At 41.4% G+C, this 15263-nt stretch overlaps 1 protein-coding gene across 1 annotated transcript in view; it reads left to right on the forward strand.

The window, feature by feature from the left end:
- The window catches only part of si:ch211-186j3.6 (neural-cadherin), a 556420-nt gene that overhangs the window by 317297 nt on the left and 223860 nt on the right, over positions 1–15263 (forward strand). Inside the window, exon 19 of the mRNA XM_060911426.1 lies at positions 13655–13748. Coding sequence (XP_060767409.1) covers positions 13655–13748 — 94 coding nt within the window. The remainder of the gene's footprint in view (positions 1–13654; positions 13749–15263) is intronic.

Consider the following 15263-nt stretch of genomic DNA (forward strand, 5'->3'; position numbering starts at 1 on the left):
CCGTGAAGCAGTGCAGTAGAGAATGAAGGAGTTAAATCAGTTAATTAGATATAATAATTAACTGAAGCAACATTATATGGGATGATTTCTAATTATATGAACACAACCAACTTTCCGTTATAAAATGGATGGGAATTTATCAACCATACCTAAATTACGCCTAACTGCATCCCCCCCGCTTCTTTGTTTGTTTGGTTTTTTTAATTATTATTTTGTATCTTGTAGCGTGGTGTAGTGGTTAGCACTGTCGCCTCACAGCAAGAAGGTTCTGGGTTTGAGCCCAGTGGCTGACGGGGGCCTTTCTGTGTGGAGTTTGCATGTTCTCCCCATGTCTTCATAGGTTTTCTCCAGGTGCTCTGGTTTCCCCCACAGTCCAAAGACATGCAGGTTCGGCTAATTGGTGACTCTAAATTGACCGTGAATGGTTGTTTATCTCTTTGTGTCAGCCCTGTGATGATTTGGTGACTTGTCCAGGGTGTACGTACCCTGCCCATAGTCAGCTGGGATAGGCTCCAGCTTGCCCACAATCCTGTACAGGATAAGCGGTTATGGATGGATCTTGTAAGACTTTGAATACGTCCTCTACGTATTTTACACGGACCAGTTTCTTATATTCTTTTAGCAAAGGTGATTGCTATATCAAAACCAATTTATCATTGCAAGCCGTAAATCTCGACTGCGTTCGCAATCTCATCTCATTATCTCTAGCCGCTTTATCCTGTCCTACAGGGTCGCAGGCAAGCTGGAGCCTATCCCAGCTGACTACGGGCGAAAGGCGGGGTACACCCTGGACAAGTCGCCAGGTCATCACAGGGCTGACACATAGACACAGACAACCATTCACACTCACATTCACACCTACGGTCAATTTAGAGTCACCAGTTAACCTAACCTGCATGTCTTTGGACTGTGGGGGAAACCGGAGCACCCGGAGGAAACCCACGCGGACACGGGGAGAACATGCAAACTCCGCACAGAAAGGCCCTCGCCGGCCACGGGGCTCGAACCCGGACCTTCTTGCTGTGAGGCGACAGCGCTAACCACTACACCACCGTGCCGCCCTGCATTCGCAATGTAAAATAAATATTGTCTCTCACTGAAGATCTACGTCTTTAGAGAAAATTATACACATTTTTTATTGTGTCAGAGACTTCACCGGCACTTTCTGCTGTTTGTTAGGTTTTTTTTTTTCCTGATATTTTTGGAACGCTTTTGTTTATGAGAATTCCTAAGATAAATGGATGTAGCCGGAGCTCTCAGTTGAGCTGTGATGAAAAGATGGGAGAAGAGTGCTGATGCAGCTGCTGAATGACCTCGTTCTTGCATGTTTCGGGGGGCTGTTTTTGCTCAAGCACTTCTTGTGCTAAAAGCATAGCCACCAGAGCAAAGCGTAGCTGGATCCAATAAAGGGTTTAGAGCCCCCAAAAAATGTAGCCCAGCAGCTTCCAAGGCTGGCGTGGAGTTTCCTTGGAGAAGGATGCCTGAAAATGTAAGAGATGGTTAAAAAAAAACCTTCCATTACATCGAACTAGTCATTTTTTCATCATGTTTATTAACTTTTTAAAGTTCTTATTGTGTGCTCATTTCCAGGAAACATGATGAATTACTTTGTTTACTAGTGAGTGTGTCAGTGCGTGTCTCTCAGACTGAAACTAGATTGATTACTAGTGCTTGGTTACATTAGGTCCACCTCGCTAGGTTGAAAATGAACACCATAGGAATGCAGTCAAAATGTCCAATTGAAACACACTAGTCTCTAACTGCCATTCAGTTTCTTGCTCAGGATATTTTCTTTTCATTCAGCCACATCGAGGGACAGATATTGACATTGAATTTCATTATGAATCCTCTTAGAAATAGCTAGCTAAATGGAGGCCTTTGCTTATTTATTCGCAGATCTTTTTGATTATGCAGTGTAAACAGTAATGTGTACAAACTGAAGGCAGTCAAAAGTTTTTCAAAGTGAAAGCACATTGACTCCCCGTCATGTTTTGTTCCGCATAGTTCAGCTCATTTAGCTTGTCTTCTTCCCTGTTAGGGGTCACCACGGCAGATCTGTTCTGCATATTTGATTTGGCATAGGTTTTACAATAGGTTTGCCCTTCCTGACACAACCCTCCCCAATCTATCCAGGCTTGGGACCAGCACTAAGTATGCACTGTCTTGTACAACCTTAATGTCTAAATAGTTTGTCTTCGAACTGTAGGGGGAAACCCATACAGACAGGTCCTCATCAGCTATGAGGTTTGAACCCAGAACCTTCTCATTTGCCCCTTTTCCACCATCAGTTCCAGGGCTGGTTCGGGGCCAGTGCTGGTGCTGGTTCACAACTTGTTCAACTTGCGAGCCAGCTGAGAACCAGTTTGCTTTTCCATAGCTTGCGGTGCTAAGGGGAGCCACGTCATTACGTCGCTGTATACGTCAGTTACGTCGCTGCGTTTGCATAAACCTTGGTGCGAATATCGAAGCAACAACAACACGGAGAAGTCATTATCTACAATAATGGATGACTTCACGTTTGTACAGCTGCTGCTTCTCATTGCTTAAAAATGGCGACCTTTCGTGGTCTTGCTATTGTTGTCGGTCTTAACAACTCCGCCCCCCCCGCTGACGTAAGCAGTTCTTTCCTCTGGCCCAGCAAAGAGTTGGTGCTAACCTGGAACCGGTTTTTCTGGCCCCAGAGCCAGATATTTGTCAGTGGAAACAGAAAACCCGGTTCCAAACTTAGCACTGGCCCCGAACCAGCCCTGGAACTGCTTTGGTGGAAAAGGGGCAATTGTGAGGCAACAGTGCTAACCACTACACCACCATGCTGCTTGTTTAGTTTGTATAATGTATTTTCCACTATAGCATTTGTGCTGGGTAACACATTACTATATTAAACTCTAACATAATCTGACATAAAGCTAAGAAAACACATATATTTCAATAGAACATTTTTTTCTATTAGGAATCAGTTGTTAAAGGAAGCACGTCAATAAACTGATAGATTTTTGTTTACACAATGTCATCTTTTATAAGATTACTGTTTATGGTAATACACAGCAGTGTTATGGCGTTAGTTAGTTATAGTTGGCTATAGAGGTTTTCGACCCATGTGACCGTTGCCATGTCAACAAGTAGCCGGCGCCATTTTGACGGTCACAAATATGGCGACTACCGGTAGCGATACACTGTTGATCATGCCGAAGTCTCATTGTCGAGTATTTTATCCGGCCTAGATGATGTGAGTAAGAAGCGATATCACCAGAAAATCAATGATGCTGGTGTACGTGATCCGTACACATTACCAGGCTATCTTTTTCTGGCTTTGCAGCGCTGCAGCGCGGGTGACCTTCCTGACCTGCAGTCAGGCGTGTGGGAAATACCAGGGAAAAAACATAAAAGAAAAAGGAGCGAGATGCAGAAAACACCTTCACTATCCAGCGACGTAGGGCATTTACAGGGCGAGCAGAGGGAGAGGTATTTGCAAAAATTGAGGTTAGCAGGCTTAGAGAACGACGTTTGCCTGCTTCCACCAGGATTGTTCACTGACAGCTAAGATTTGTTCACGTTTTCATTTGCTTTCGGTCCTCAGGATAAACAAAATGTTATTAAATCTCATTGAAATAACTTCTTAGTCTGTTGAGACATGGCCCGTTATAAGTTTTTCCTTTACTGTATTTACTAGTTTACTGAGCTAGCGTGCTCGGGCAGGCTGGGAGCGAGCGCGCTAGCTCGGGCAGGCTGGGAGCGAGCGCGCTAGTTCGGGCAGGCTGGGAGCGAGCGCGCTAGCTCGGGCAGGCTGGGAGCGAGCGCGCTAGTTCGGGCAGGCTGGGAGCGAGCGCGCTAGCTCGGGCAGGCTGGGAGCGAGCGCGCTAGCTCGGGCAGGCTGGGAGCGAGCGCGCTAGCTCGGGCAGGCGCGCTCGCTCCCAGCCTGCCCGAGCTGGCACGCTCGCTCCCAGCCTGCCCGAGCGCGCTAGCTCAGTAAACTAGTAAATACAGTAAAGGAAAAACTTGAGACTGAAAGGTTTTAACAGTCATCCAAATGACTGAACGTAAACATTGCTACAGTAACATACTAGCTACTGTTGTTGACATTAGCTAGCTTGACCTTCAAAATGGCGGACACCGGGGCGTCACGTCACCTGTGACGTCACGTCGAAATCCTCTATAAGTAGGCTTGACAGCACGCCACTGCACTTATGAACCTCCCATACGTTTGTATGGGAGAACAGCATGTTTTTGTGTGGCTTTTAAAGACATTTAAAAGTGTTTAATCTACATAAAACTAGTGTCGATTCAAGAATAAAAAAAACATATTTACGGAATATATTGTTAATTTTGTGCGGCGTTGTGATGAGCTTTTACTTTAAGTGTTTTTTAACGGTGTGTAATACAATACACCAAACTCACAGGCGCCGCCATCTTGGGGGTTTTAGTGATATTCGTCACCGGTCCGTGCGTTTTGTTGTTGTTTCCAGCTCGCTCACTGTTGGTTCAATCAGCTTGAAACTAATGATTCCCACCTAGTGGTCGAATCTCTCATGTTTACTTGATTTTCCAATAAAATCGGCTGAACACTTTGGTGGCTCGTGCCTGTGAAAGATCGGATCAATGTGGAAAATGTTGTATCCTGCCTAAAAATCAATGATTTTCCTCATATTTTTTTCATGGAGAAAAACATGAGGGTGGCACGGTGGTTAGCACTGTCGCCTCACAGCAAGAAGGTCCGGGTTCGAGCCCCGTGGCCGACGAGGGCCTCTCTGTGCGGAGTTTGCGTGTTGTCCGCATGGGTTTCCTCCGGGTGCTCCGGTTTCCCCCACACTCCAAAGACATGCAGGTTAGGTTAACTGGTGACTCTAAATTGACCGTAGGTGTGAATGTGAGTGTGAATGGTTGTCTGTGTCTATATGTCAGCCCTGTGATGACCTGGCGACTTGTCCAGGGTGTACCCCGCCTTTCGCCCGTAGTCAGCTGGGATAGGCTCCAGCTTGCCTGCGACCCTGTAGAACAGGATAAAGCGGCTAGAGATAATGAGATGAGAAAAAAATGAGGTATATAAATATCAGCAATACTGCTTTGAAGAGAATTAATACAAGTTTGACCATTTTATACACAGCACATTTGAGCACCACCGTCATTAGTCATGCTTGGTGTCCACAATTTAAAGTGAACATACCCACTAAATTCTGGCTTTTATGTTTAAACACAAAGGATGGAACAATTTCATTAATGTATTACTTTGAAGCCTTCTAGGTGGATAATTGTGATCTATAAGAAGAAGCCTTTATCTATAATTCTTTCCCTGATACTCAAAATTCAAAATCTCTTTGTTTTTTTGGTCTATTAATTTCTGATTGAGGTTTTTTCTCATGAATGGAAAATTAAACCAATGGAAAATGATTGCTGGTTTGTGCCCGTGGCAACGGACAGAAATGGAAATTTTATAAAAACACTGGATTTTCAAATGTTCATAACTTTTTTTTGAAGACATATTTACAAAATTAAGCAAGTTTTAAATTCAGATCGTCACGCTCTTTAATTCGATACATTACACAACACTATGGCAACTACTTGAAAAAATGGCCTGCCATTGCTATTAGTAGTTATCTATTAGTTGTATTATTATTTATAATTTCATTTTATATTTTATCAGTTATCATTCATCAGTTATATAATTTTTAATGAAAGCATAAGAAAGATTTGTGATATTTTAATGACCGTGTGATATATTATTTCCACACTGACTCTAAATTAGAGCTGAATACTTTTTTCACCCTTCGGTCCCAGTGCTGAATATTTTTGGCCAAAAATCAAGATTTTTGAAAACTGACGGAAACATTTGTTTTTCATTTACAACCACCTAACAACACAATATGCATGAAAAGTTTTAATGATTTTCAGCTTCCAATAGTTTCTGCACTGCTTTACCACCATTTATCTTGTTATCTATACATGAAAGTTGTGTAAAAGTAGCTGGCAACTGAACAGCAGGTTGAGTATTTTCAGCTTCATCTCCAGAGTGTTCAGTTTTGTTTTCACTTTTGACATCATCCGTTTAAAAGTCAGCATTTGATAGATCAGATTCAGCATCAGAAATAATGCACAACACATCCGCAATGGAATACGTCGCTTTTTTCCTATTACGAATCGACAACACCATGCTAATTATGCTTTGGATTTACCATGCTGTCAACAAGAAGTCCATGCCACACAGTACACTAAAACTAGGCTTGGTCATTGCTGCATGCACCCTCGAGTGAATGGTATCGATATTCATGACATTTGCGGCATCTTTTGACAACCACTGTTGCTAGAAGCACTGTACTCCTAGAAGTTGGCTTTTGTCATCCATACATAGCCCTTTATGTTGGCTTTATGTGTGTTTACATGTTAGAGTTTTAAGGTTTGACATTGCAATTACCGTTATGAGTTATATACATACACAGAGCTACAAATTCAGTTGTCATGAACTTCGAAAGCAGTGAAGTAAACTGTCAGGAAACAGTCTGTGGGTAGATGCAAATGCCTTGTGGAAGTTTTATTAAAACTGGCAGGTCTAAAAACTATATGCAAAATCATGATAAAAATAAAAAACAGGCAAGGGTCAGGCGATCAGCAAGCAACTGTACAAGGGCAGAATCTGAAAATCACAAAACCAGGAAGCAGAACAATATCAAAACCAGAATGTCAACATGGGAAAATAAAGGCTTGGTAAGTCAGGTAGGACACACTGAGAGTTATGTCACAGTTTGCAAGTAACACAAAGTCTTTAAATGCTTTGTGTATAATTGTGAACAGGTGTGTGGAATCAGGATGACTGTGAACATGACAGTGTATGTGTGTGTGTTGGGTATGGGAGTTGTAGTCCATGGTGGTCATGTCTGTCAGCCACAGTGACTGCATTTACATGCACATCCAAATCGAGCTACTGTCAGTAATCGAGCTAAGGGTCCCAGCAGGGGTCCCAGAGAAATCCAATCCTACATGCACACAAGGAAATCGAGCTATTGTGTGAGGTACATTGTGCACCCGAGCCACAGGTGGCGCTACACGCCCCATCGTGTTGGTACACTTCCGGTTGTCATCATGAAGAAGAGCTATTCAAGAGTATAAACAAAGTTATGCAGTGTTGCCAGATACTGCTGACGTTTTCCAGCCCAAAACATGTTCAAATCCGACAAAATGCGCTTAAAACCGCCCAATCTGGCAACACTGTCAGTTCCGTGTTCACAAGTTCCGTGCTCAAGCTGTTAGGCTTGCTCTAACAGACTGTATGGCTACAAACTGTCCTGCGCAGACCACTGTTTTGTAAGACAACTTATTTTGCACAATTCTATATTTTTCTAAAGTCCATTTTTTGCTTACAATTTAACTTATGTCTTAATAAACACACAAAGTTCAATTGTTTTTGTTTTTATTGACATTCTTCAGATGTTGGACATATATATAGATATATATACACACACACACACACACACACAAATACAGTGACTTGTTTATGTACACAATTCACAGCTATGCAACAGCTGTACAGATGTATTTGGTGATACAGTAAGTGAGCTAAATTTTAACAGTGCAAACAATGCCACAAAAAGAAAAGATTCATGCCGTTGTCATGATTCGTTGTCATGCCGACTGAGGCTGTTGTGTTTCCCGCTTGTGGTCTCGTCACTCGTCACTTCCGGAAGGGGCAGTGCTGAAGTAAGTAGCTCGACTACGTAGCTCGATAGGGTTTACATGCACTAAGTAGCTCGGCTAAAATCGCATAATCTAGGTCGCGTAGCTCGATTACGAGAAATCAAGTTCGGTTCGATTTCAGCCTAGCTAAGGTGTTTCCATGGCATTTAGAACTTCGATTTCAGTTGAGCAACGGCAGAAATTCAATTTTCTCTATGTGCATGTAAACGCACTGAGTGTGTTCTGGGAAGTGAAGTCTGGAGCAGTTTCTGGCACTGATGTGACAAACTCAATCCAGAAAGTGTCAACACAATCTTTTGTCAATCTAAAACTGTCTCAGTTATGTTAACCTGACTTCAAAATTGATGAAAACACTTTCTATGACGGATGGAAACACACTCTGTGGCACCTATTGGGGGGGAAAAAAAGCCTTTATCAATGCTTATGTAGCTTTATGTCAGTTGTCAGGAAGAACAGATGTAGTGTTTATATAGCCATATATAAGCACTACATCATACAGCAGTATGACCCTAATTATTGTGGACTTTCTTCACTTTATTGTTCTACATACCATTATATCTATTCCATGTACATATAAAGATGCAGAAGAGAACAGTGTAGTTTAATGAGCCAATGTGTGAGCCTTTTTTTTTTTTTTTTGGTCATGCCTTCACTTAATAAGCTGTATAGGATGTAATGCAATATAAATTAGAAATGTACCGAATATGCATCCTATAAAGACTTTGAATATATTCACAACACTATACTTTCCATAATGATATTCATTTGAGAACATGATGGAGAAAAATAATGTTTTTTCTCTCTACTGTGTTACTCTGAGAAGTTGAACAAAAATGATCCAAGGTCATTAATCTCTCTCTGGAAATTGCAGCAACAGGAACAAAGCATGTGCTTTTCTGTGCATCGGGGCGTGTTGGTAATGAGGTGGATAAAGCACAACTTACCCTTTTGAGATATTTCACAATTAAATTGATTGCATGTATACATTTTAACTTCGTAACTTGTTATTAAAAGATATTGTGTTGTTACTTTGACTTATTATCCCATTATTTCAAGTTAATAAGTCATTTTTTGTCATATTTGACATTATATTGTGATTTTGACCGAATCTGTTTTATCAATAGCTTATGAGTTGTTTACTGCGAGTTGGCCTAGTGGTTAGCGTGTCAATCGGGAGATTGCGAGTTCTACTCGCAGTCGGGTCATACCAAAGATCATCATAAAAATGGTACCTATGAAAATCTACCAAGGCATGCTGCAATACAGATGCGAGTGGGGAAGTTAAACTCTCGCAGTTACCAGAGGACTAGCCCCCCACTGTAACCCTAGCTGTATAGGTGAGAGGCCGAGGGCTATCGAAATGGAGATCGGTGTCGCACCCATATGCCTTAAAGAGTTGGTTAGTACTGAGACAGGAGACTGCCTGGGAAGACCAGATTCTGGCAAGAGAGGGACTTTGACTTAACTTATGTGTTGTTTAATGTTCATTCAAAATAAAGAGATAACTAAAAAAAATGCTTTGGACTTTAACCCAGCTTTGCTATTCATTATTATTATTATTATTATTATTATTATTATTATTATTATTGAAAGAGATAGCCGGACCAAACGTTCTGGTTCCTGGCCATTACTTAGACCACTAGCTTACGCCAGGGCCCCATCATCACCATGACGTGAGCTGGTGGAATGGTGGTGATAAAGGGCTGCCATTTAATGCCAGGCCCTTAGCTGTTGGATATCAAAGATACATGCAGAGTCCAATGGCTTTTTGGTAAAACATGCAAACTAGTGGTTAACGTATCTTCTGGTTTGCATGTCTTACCAAAAGGCCATTGGACTCTGCATGTATCTTTGATATCCAACAGCTAAGGGCCTGGCATTACATTTTTATCATTATTATTATTATTATTATTATTATTATTATTAGTGGTGGCTGGTGGTATTTATTTGTGGGGGGGCACAGTGAATAATATATGTCACTAATATATAATTTAAAAGTTTGTATGTAACCTTTGGCATTTGAATCTGAACTGTGTTTTGTCTGAATAACAAACACGGTACACAGAAAAGTTCAAACCAAAGTTCAAACCTTCTGTTCAAACCAAAAAACAAAATATATATATGGTTTTGTCACCTCTCCTTTTATGTAATTTGCACTTAGGCAATGTGTGCTCAATATATCAGCATCCAGATTCTCCTTCAAACATATTTTAGCGGGGGAAAAAAAAATAGTCTAAACCTAGACAACTCATGCTCAGTCTGTCAAATTTCAGTTTCTCCTCCAAACATATTTTCGCAAATGAAAAATAAAAATAGTGTGAATAATCCACTTTCTTCACTTTCATTCCACCTGCGACTGAGTCCCTAACACCTACTGGTGACGTATTATACGCTACGTTCACACTGCAAGGCTTAATGCTCAATTCCGATTTTTTTGTGAAATCCGATTTTTTTGTGAGGTCGTTCACATTAACAAATATATGCGACTTGTATGTGATCCTTGTATGAACGAAAAGCGACCTAAAAGTGTTCCGCATGCGCATTGCAGGATACGACGACGTCACACGCAGTGAGCATGGCCAGTGTTTACGGAAGTAAAACCGCCCGGTTGCGGTATGACCCATCCAATCTAGCTTGAATAGCTGTATCCCCCCAAATGGAAATCAGCTCCCTAACCTCTGCGTCCTTCCATTGAGAAGATTTAGAACCTTCACAGCCCGAAGCGTCCCTCGCATTGATGTCATGCGCAGGGGCGCAGATACGTTTTTTGAACTGGGGGGGACAAAAAACTGGGGGGGACAAAACTGCCAGCAAACCAACCCCAACCCTGATATGCCTGTCAAACTTGTTGTGGGTTACCATAGCAACCAAGCTCGAGCTCGCAACCTGTGCAGTCTGCGCAGCTCAACCAACCGAATATCAGTCTTTGTTTTATGTGAATTGTTGCAACTATGTATACACTGCCGTGCACCTCAATAAACCGAATGGTAATTAGTCTTTTGATTTTTCTGTGAGGTTTGCCTTATGCAAAGAAAGACAGCATAGACGTTTTTTCCTCCCTATAAGTGGGGGGGACCGAGCGAGGTGAATTTAAATCTGGGTGGGACGAGTCCCCCCCTCTATCTGCGCCCGTGATTATGCGCCATGTTGTTGTAACTTTTTTTGAGAGACCCGCCGCCTACTTCAGCGCAGAATAGTGACGTTTGTGGCTTGTTGATGACGTGTAAGTCGAATGAATGTGACCTGGCGGTTCAGACTGAAGTCGCATATGAAAAGAGCGGATAGGAATCGGAATTAGGACCACATATCCAAACGGCCTGGGTCGGATTTGAAAAAATTGGATCTGTGTCGTTCATATTGTCAATAAAAGATCGGATACAGGTCACATATGGGCGAAAAGATCGGATTTGAGTCACTTCAGCCTGCAGTGTGAACGTAGCCATAGAAACAAACATCCCCAAAATGGGCTTGAACATATCTGCCCATTAAAGCTCATAATTAGGGGGTGTGTCATGCTGTGTAGTCAAGTGACACAGCTGTCGCTGATTGGCTGCATGAACCTACAGCTGAGAGCATCTCTGCCGACATTGCTGGGCTCATTACAGTTAGCCCACAGCCTCACTTCCTATCACTCTGTGTGTTATTTTGTACAACTGCTAGTGGTGCTGTTACAGCCAGTTAAAAATTAAAAAATTAAAAAACCACAAATAGTCCTCTTTAAAATGCTTGTTAACTGCACATAAGACTGGGGAGAGGGTTATCCCTGCTACAATGGTGCTTGAAAGTTTGTGAACCCTTTAGAATTTTCTATATTTCTGCATAAATATGACCTAAAACATCATCAGATTTTCACACAAGTACTAAAAGTAGATAAAGAGAACCCAGTTAAACAAATGAGACAAAAATATAATACTTGGTAATTTATTTATTGAGGAAAATGATCCAATATTACATATCTGTGAGGGGCAAAAGTATGTGAACCTTTGCTTTCAGTATCTGGTGTGACCCCCTTGTGCAGCAATAACTGCAACTAAATGTTTCCGGTAACTGTTGATCAGTCCTGCACACCGGCTTGGAGGAATTTTAGCCCATTCCTCCGTACAGAACAGCTTCAACTCTGGGATGTTGGTGGGTTTCCTCACAGGAACTGCTCGCTTCAGGTCCACAACATGTCGATTGGATTAAGGTCAGGACTTTGACTTGGCCATTCCAAAACATTAACTTTACGTCACATCCATAACGGAATTTCGTCACATCCATAACGCTGACTTTTCCTTCCGAAACTCTGCATGAAATACAAAATATTTTAAACAAAGATTTTTTTAATATTCACCTTGGACCCCTCTATCAAATGGATATCTCCATTTCGACATTAGGTTTACGACTTCACAGAGTTTGATAAAAATGTACAGTCACCCAAGAAAAGTGATACTTTTTCTGTCACATCCATAACGCATCTTTTATTGGCGTTTTCTGGCATGCCCTAGATGTACTATGGGAATTGTTCTTGTTCTATCACTTCTCCAGTATGGTACAGCCTTAAAATATGCAACACCTGTTTAAATACTGGGAGACAATAAAACATGCACTGGGTCATTTGTTGCCATTTTGAGTTCAAGTGTCACGTCCATAACGCTGGAATTGCTCTTTATTCTTCTTTAACCATTCTTTGGTAGAACGACTTGTGTGCTTAGGGTCGTTGTCTTGCTGCATGACCCACCTTCTCTTTAGATTCAGTTCATATACAGATGTCCTGACATTTTCCTTTAGAATTTGCTGGTATAATTCAGAATTCATTGTTCCATCAATGATGGCAAGCCGTCCTGGCCCAGATGCAGCAAAACAGGCCCAAACCATGATACTACCACCACCATGTTTCACAGATGGGATAAGGTTCTCAGGCTAGAATGCAGTGTTTTCCTTTCTCCAAACATAATGCTTCTCATTTCAACAAAAAAGTTCAATTTTGGTCTCATCCGTCCACAAAACATTTTTCCAATAGCCTTCTGTCTTGTCCATGTGATCTTTAGCAAACTGCAGATGAGCATCAATGTTCTTTTTGGAGAGCAGTGGCTTTCTCCTTGCAACCCTGCCATGCACACCATTGTTGTTCAGTGTTCTCCTGATGGTGGACTCATGAACATTAACATTAGCCAATGTGAAAGAGGCCTTCAGTTGCTTAGAAGTTACCCTGGGGTCCTTTGTGACCTCGCCAACTATTACACGCCTTGCTCTTGGAGTGATCTTTGTTGGTCGACCACTCCTGGGGAGGGTAACAATGGTCTTGAATTTCCTCCATTTGTACACAATCTGTCCGACTGTGGATTGGTGGAGTCCAAACTCTTTAGAGATGGTTTTGTAACCTTTTCCAGCCTGATGAGCATCAACAATGCTTTTTCTGAGGTCCTCAGAAATCTCCTTTGTTCGTACCATGATACACTTCCATAAACATGTGTTGTGAAGATCAGACTTTGATAGATCCCTGTTCTTTAAATAAAACAGGGTACCCACTCACACCTGATTGTCATCCCATTGATTGAAAACACTTGACTCTAATTTCACCTTCAAATTAACTGCTAATCCTTGAGGTTCACATACCTTTGCCACTCACAGAAATGTAATATTGGATCATTTTCCTCAATAAATAAATGACCAAGTATAATATTTTTGTCTCATTTGTTTCACTGGGTTCTCTTTATCTTCTTTTAGGACTTGTGTGAAAATCTGATGACGTTTTAGGTCATATTTATGCAGAAATGTAGAAAATTCTAAAGGGTTCAGAAACTTTCAAGCACCACTGTAGCTTATTGAATTGAACTGCCCCTGATGATGATGATGATGATGATGATGATGATGATGATGATGATGATGATTGTTGTTGTTTGATACAATTTACAGGAATTACTAGAGTTAAGTGATTTAATATTATATGTGTGGACAAACAGACACTAAATATATTTTGTACCAACAGGGAGGATGCCGACATCTGTTTTGGGAAAGGTCTATGCTCCAGATCCTGATGACTGGGACAACAAAACCTACGCATTTGAAGGACATGTCCCCAAGTAAGATCCCCCACACTCCAGTATCTATTTTGGATTTATTTTTCTTTTTGGATGTCTCCTTTCATTCATTCTGTTTCTCTGTATCTTTTTCGCTGACTCTCTTCATTTTCTGTCTTCTTTCCACCTTCTCCCTTCCTTATTGATGTTAGACACCTTAGTGGCTGTGTGATTAAAGAGTGTGTAAGAGGACTCTAATGGTGGCAGCTTTAGCCTTGAGAGGTTTCAGAGCTGATCTGCACTCTCCTGATGTCCTCCCTTCTTCCCTCTCTATTCTGATATCTTTGCATTCATCCATTGGTTTGGAGGCTGGATGCCAGGATAAAGTTCAATTTTATGAAGCAATCAGGCTCATGTCAGTTTTATGGCCAGGGCCTTGAATTTTAAATCAGTACATCTTAGCAGGGCCATTCGCCCTCCAGTTATCAGCACTGCTAATTAAAGATGAAGGAAGCTTCTAGAAGCTCTCTCACTTTCATTTCTCTCCCATTTAAACTCTCCTCACCTCATTCTACCCTCCCCAATCTCTTGTATTCAAGAGTGTGTTCTCTCTGCCCTCTCTCACCTTTCCTCTAATTTAAAGTGGCATCTCATTTAGTTTGAATATGTATCTGCCAGTACTGGTCTTAAAGGTTATTTGACCAGAATGCCAGTTTTCTGTTAATTCTGACATTTCGTTTGCCATCAGTTAAATGGCTTTAAAATGATTTTCCCCCCAATTGTTTTAAAAAATATACTGTATTTCAAAATAAAATTTAAAATACACTTGATTTTCTAACTGAATAGGAATGAATGAATTATTACAATATTATTAAAAAGATATTTATAAAACATTATTAACAAATTAATACATTTATTTAATAAGATGACCACTAATTACAGACTTTGTAAGACTATTTGCTCTGTTGGGAAAGGCCAGTTTAAGCAGTCATTTGTTAAAGGTCCCATGGCATGGTGGTTTGTTGATGCTTTAAACGGGCTCGTGGAGGTTTCCGGATGTTATATCCGCAGCCTTTCTCGAAATGAACCCTCGGCACGTAGATATAGCCTCCTGGGAGAAAGCCCCATTTCAGCGCTTTTCCCAGTGCGTCGTTTTGCTAATGAGAAGCAGGAGGCGGGGAAGGGTAGAGGGTGGGGGCTGGTCTTATCATAAATATTCATGACATGTAAACGTGTTACCTCTGATTGGCTAACAGCACTGTGACGCTACCTCCAGTGGGTCAGAACAAGCGGATGTGGGTGTCTTACTATGGCGAGAGAGAAGGAACAAACCGCGAAGGGAAAAATACCGCGCGCTGACATCATTAAGGTGCGACGCGAGGAAATAAAATAAATTCAACAAATGTTTGGGTTTTTACTGAACAAACAAACAAATAAAATGAACGAGTGACTTAAAAAAAAGAATGTGGGTGTCTTTGTAAAAACTGTTTTGATTGGCTATTATAACAGACCATGCTGCATGCTTTTTGGTTTTGTAGCGCAGAGTACCTGGCTAACTGCAGGAAGCGGTTAGCTGCA

The sequence above is a fragment of the Neoarius graeffei genome, chromosome 27 (assembly GCF_027579695.1).
Source record: "Neoarius graeffei isolate fNeoGra1 chromosome 27, fNeoGra1.pri, whole genome shotgun sequence".
Taxonomy (NCBI): Eukaryota; Metazoa; Chordata; class Actinopteri; order Siluriformes; family Ariidae; genus Neoarius; species Neoarius graeffei.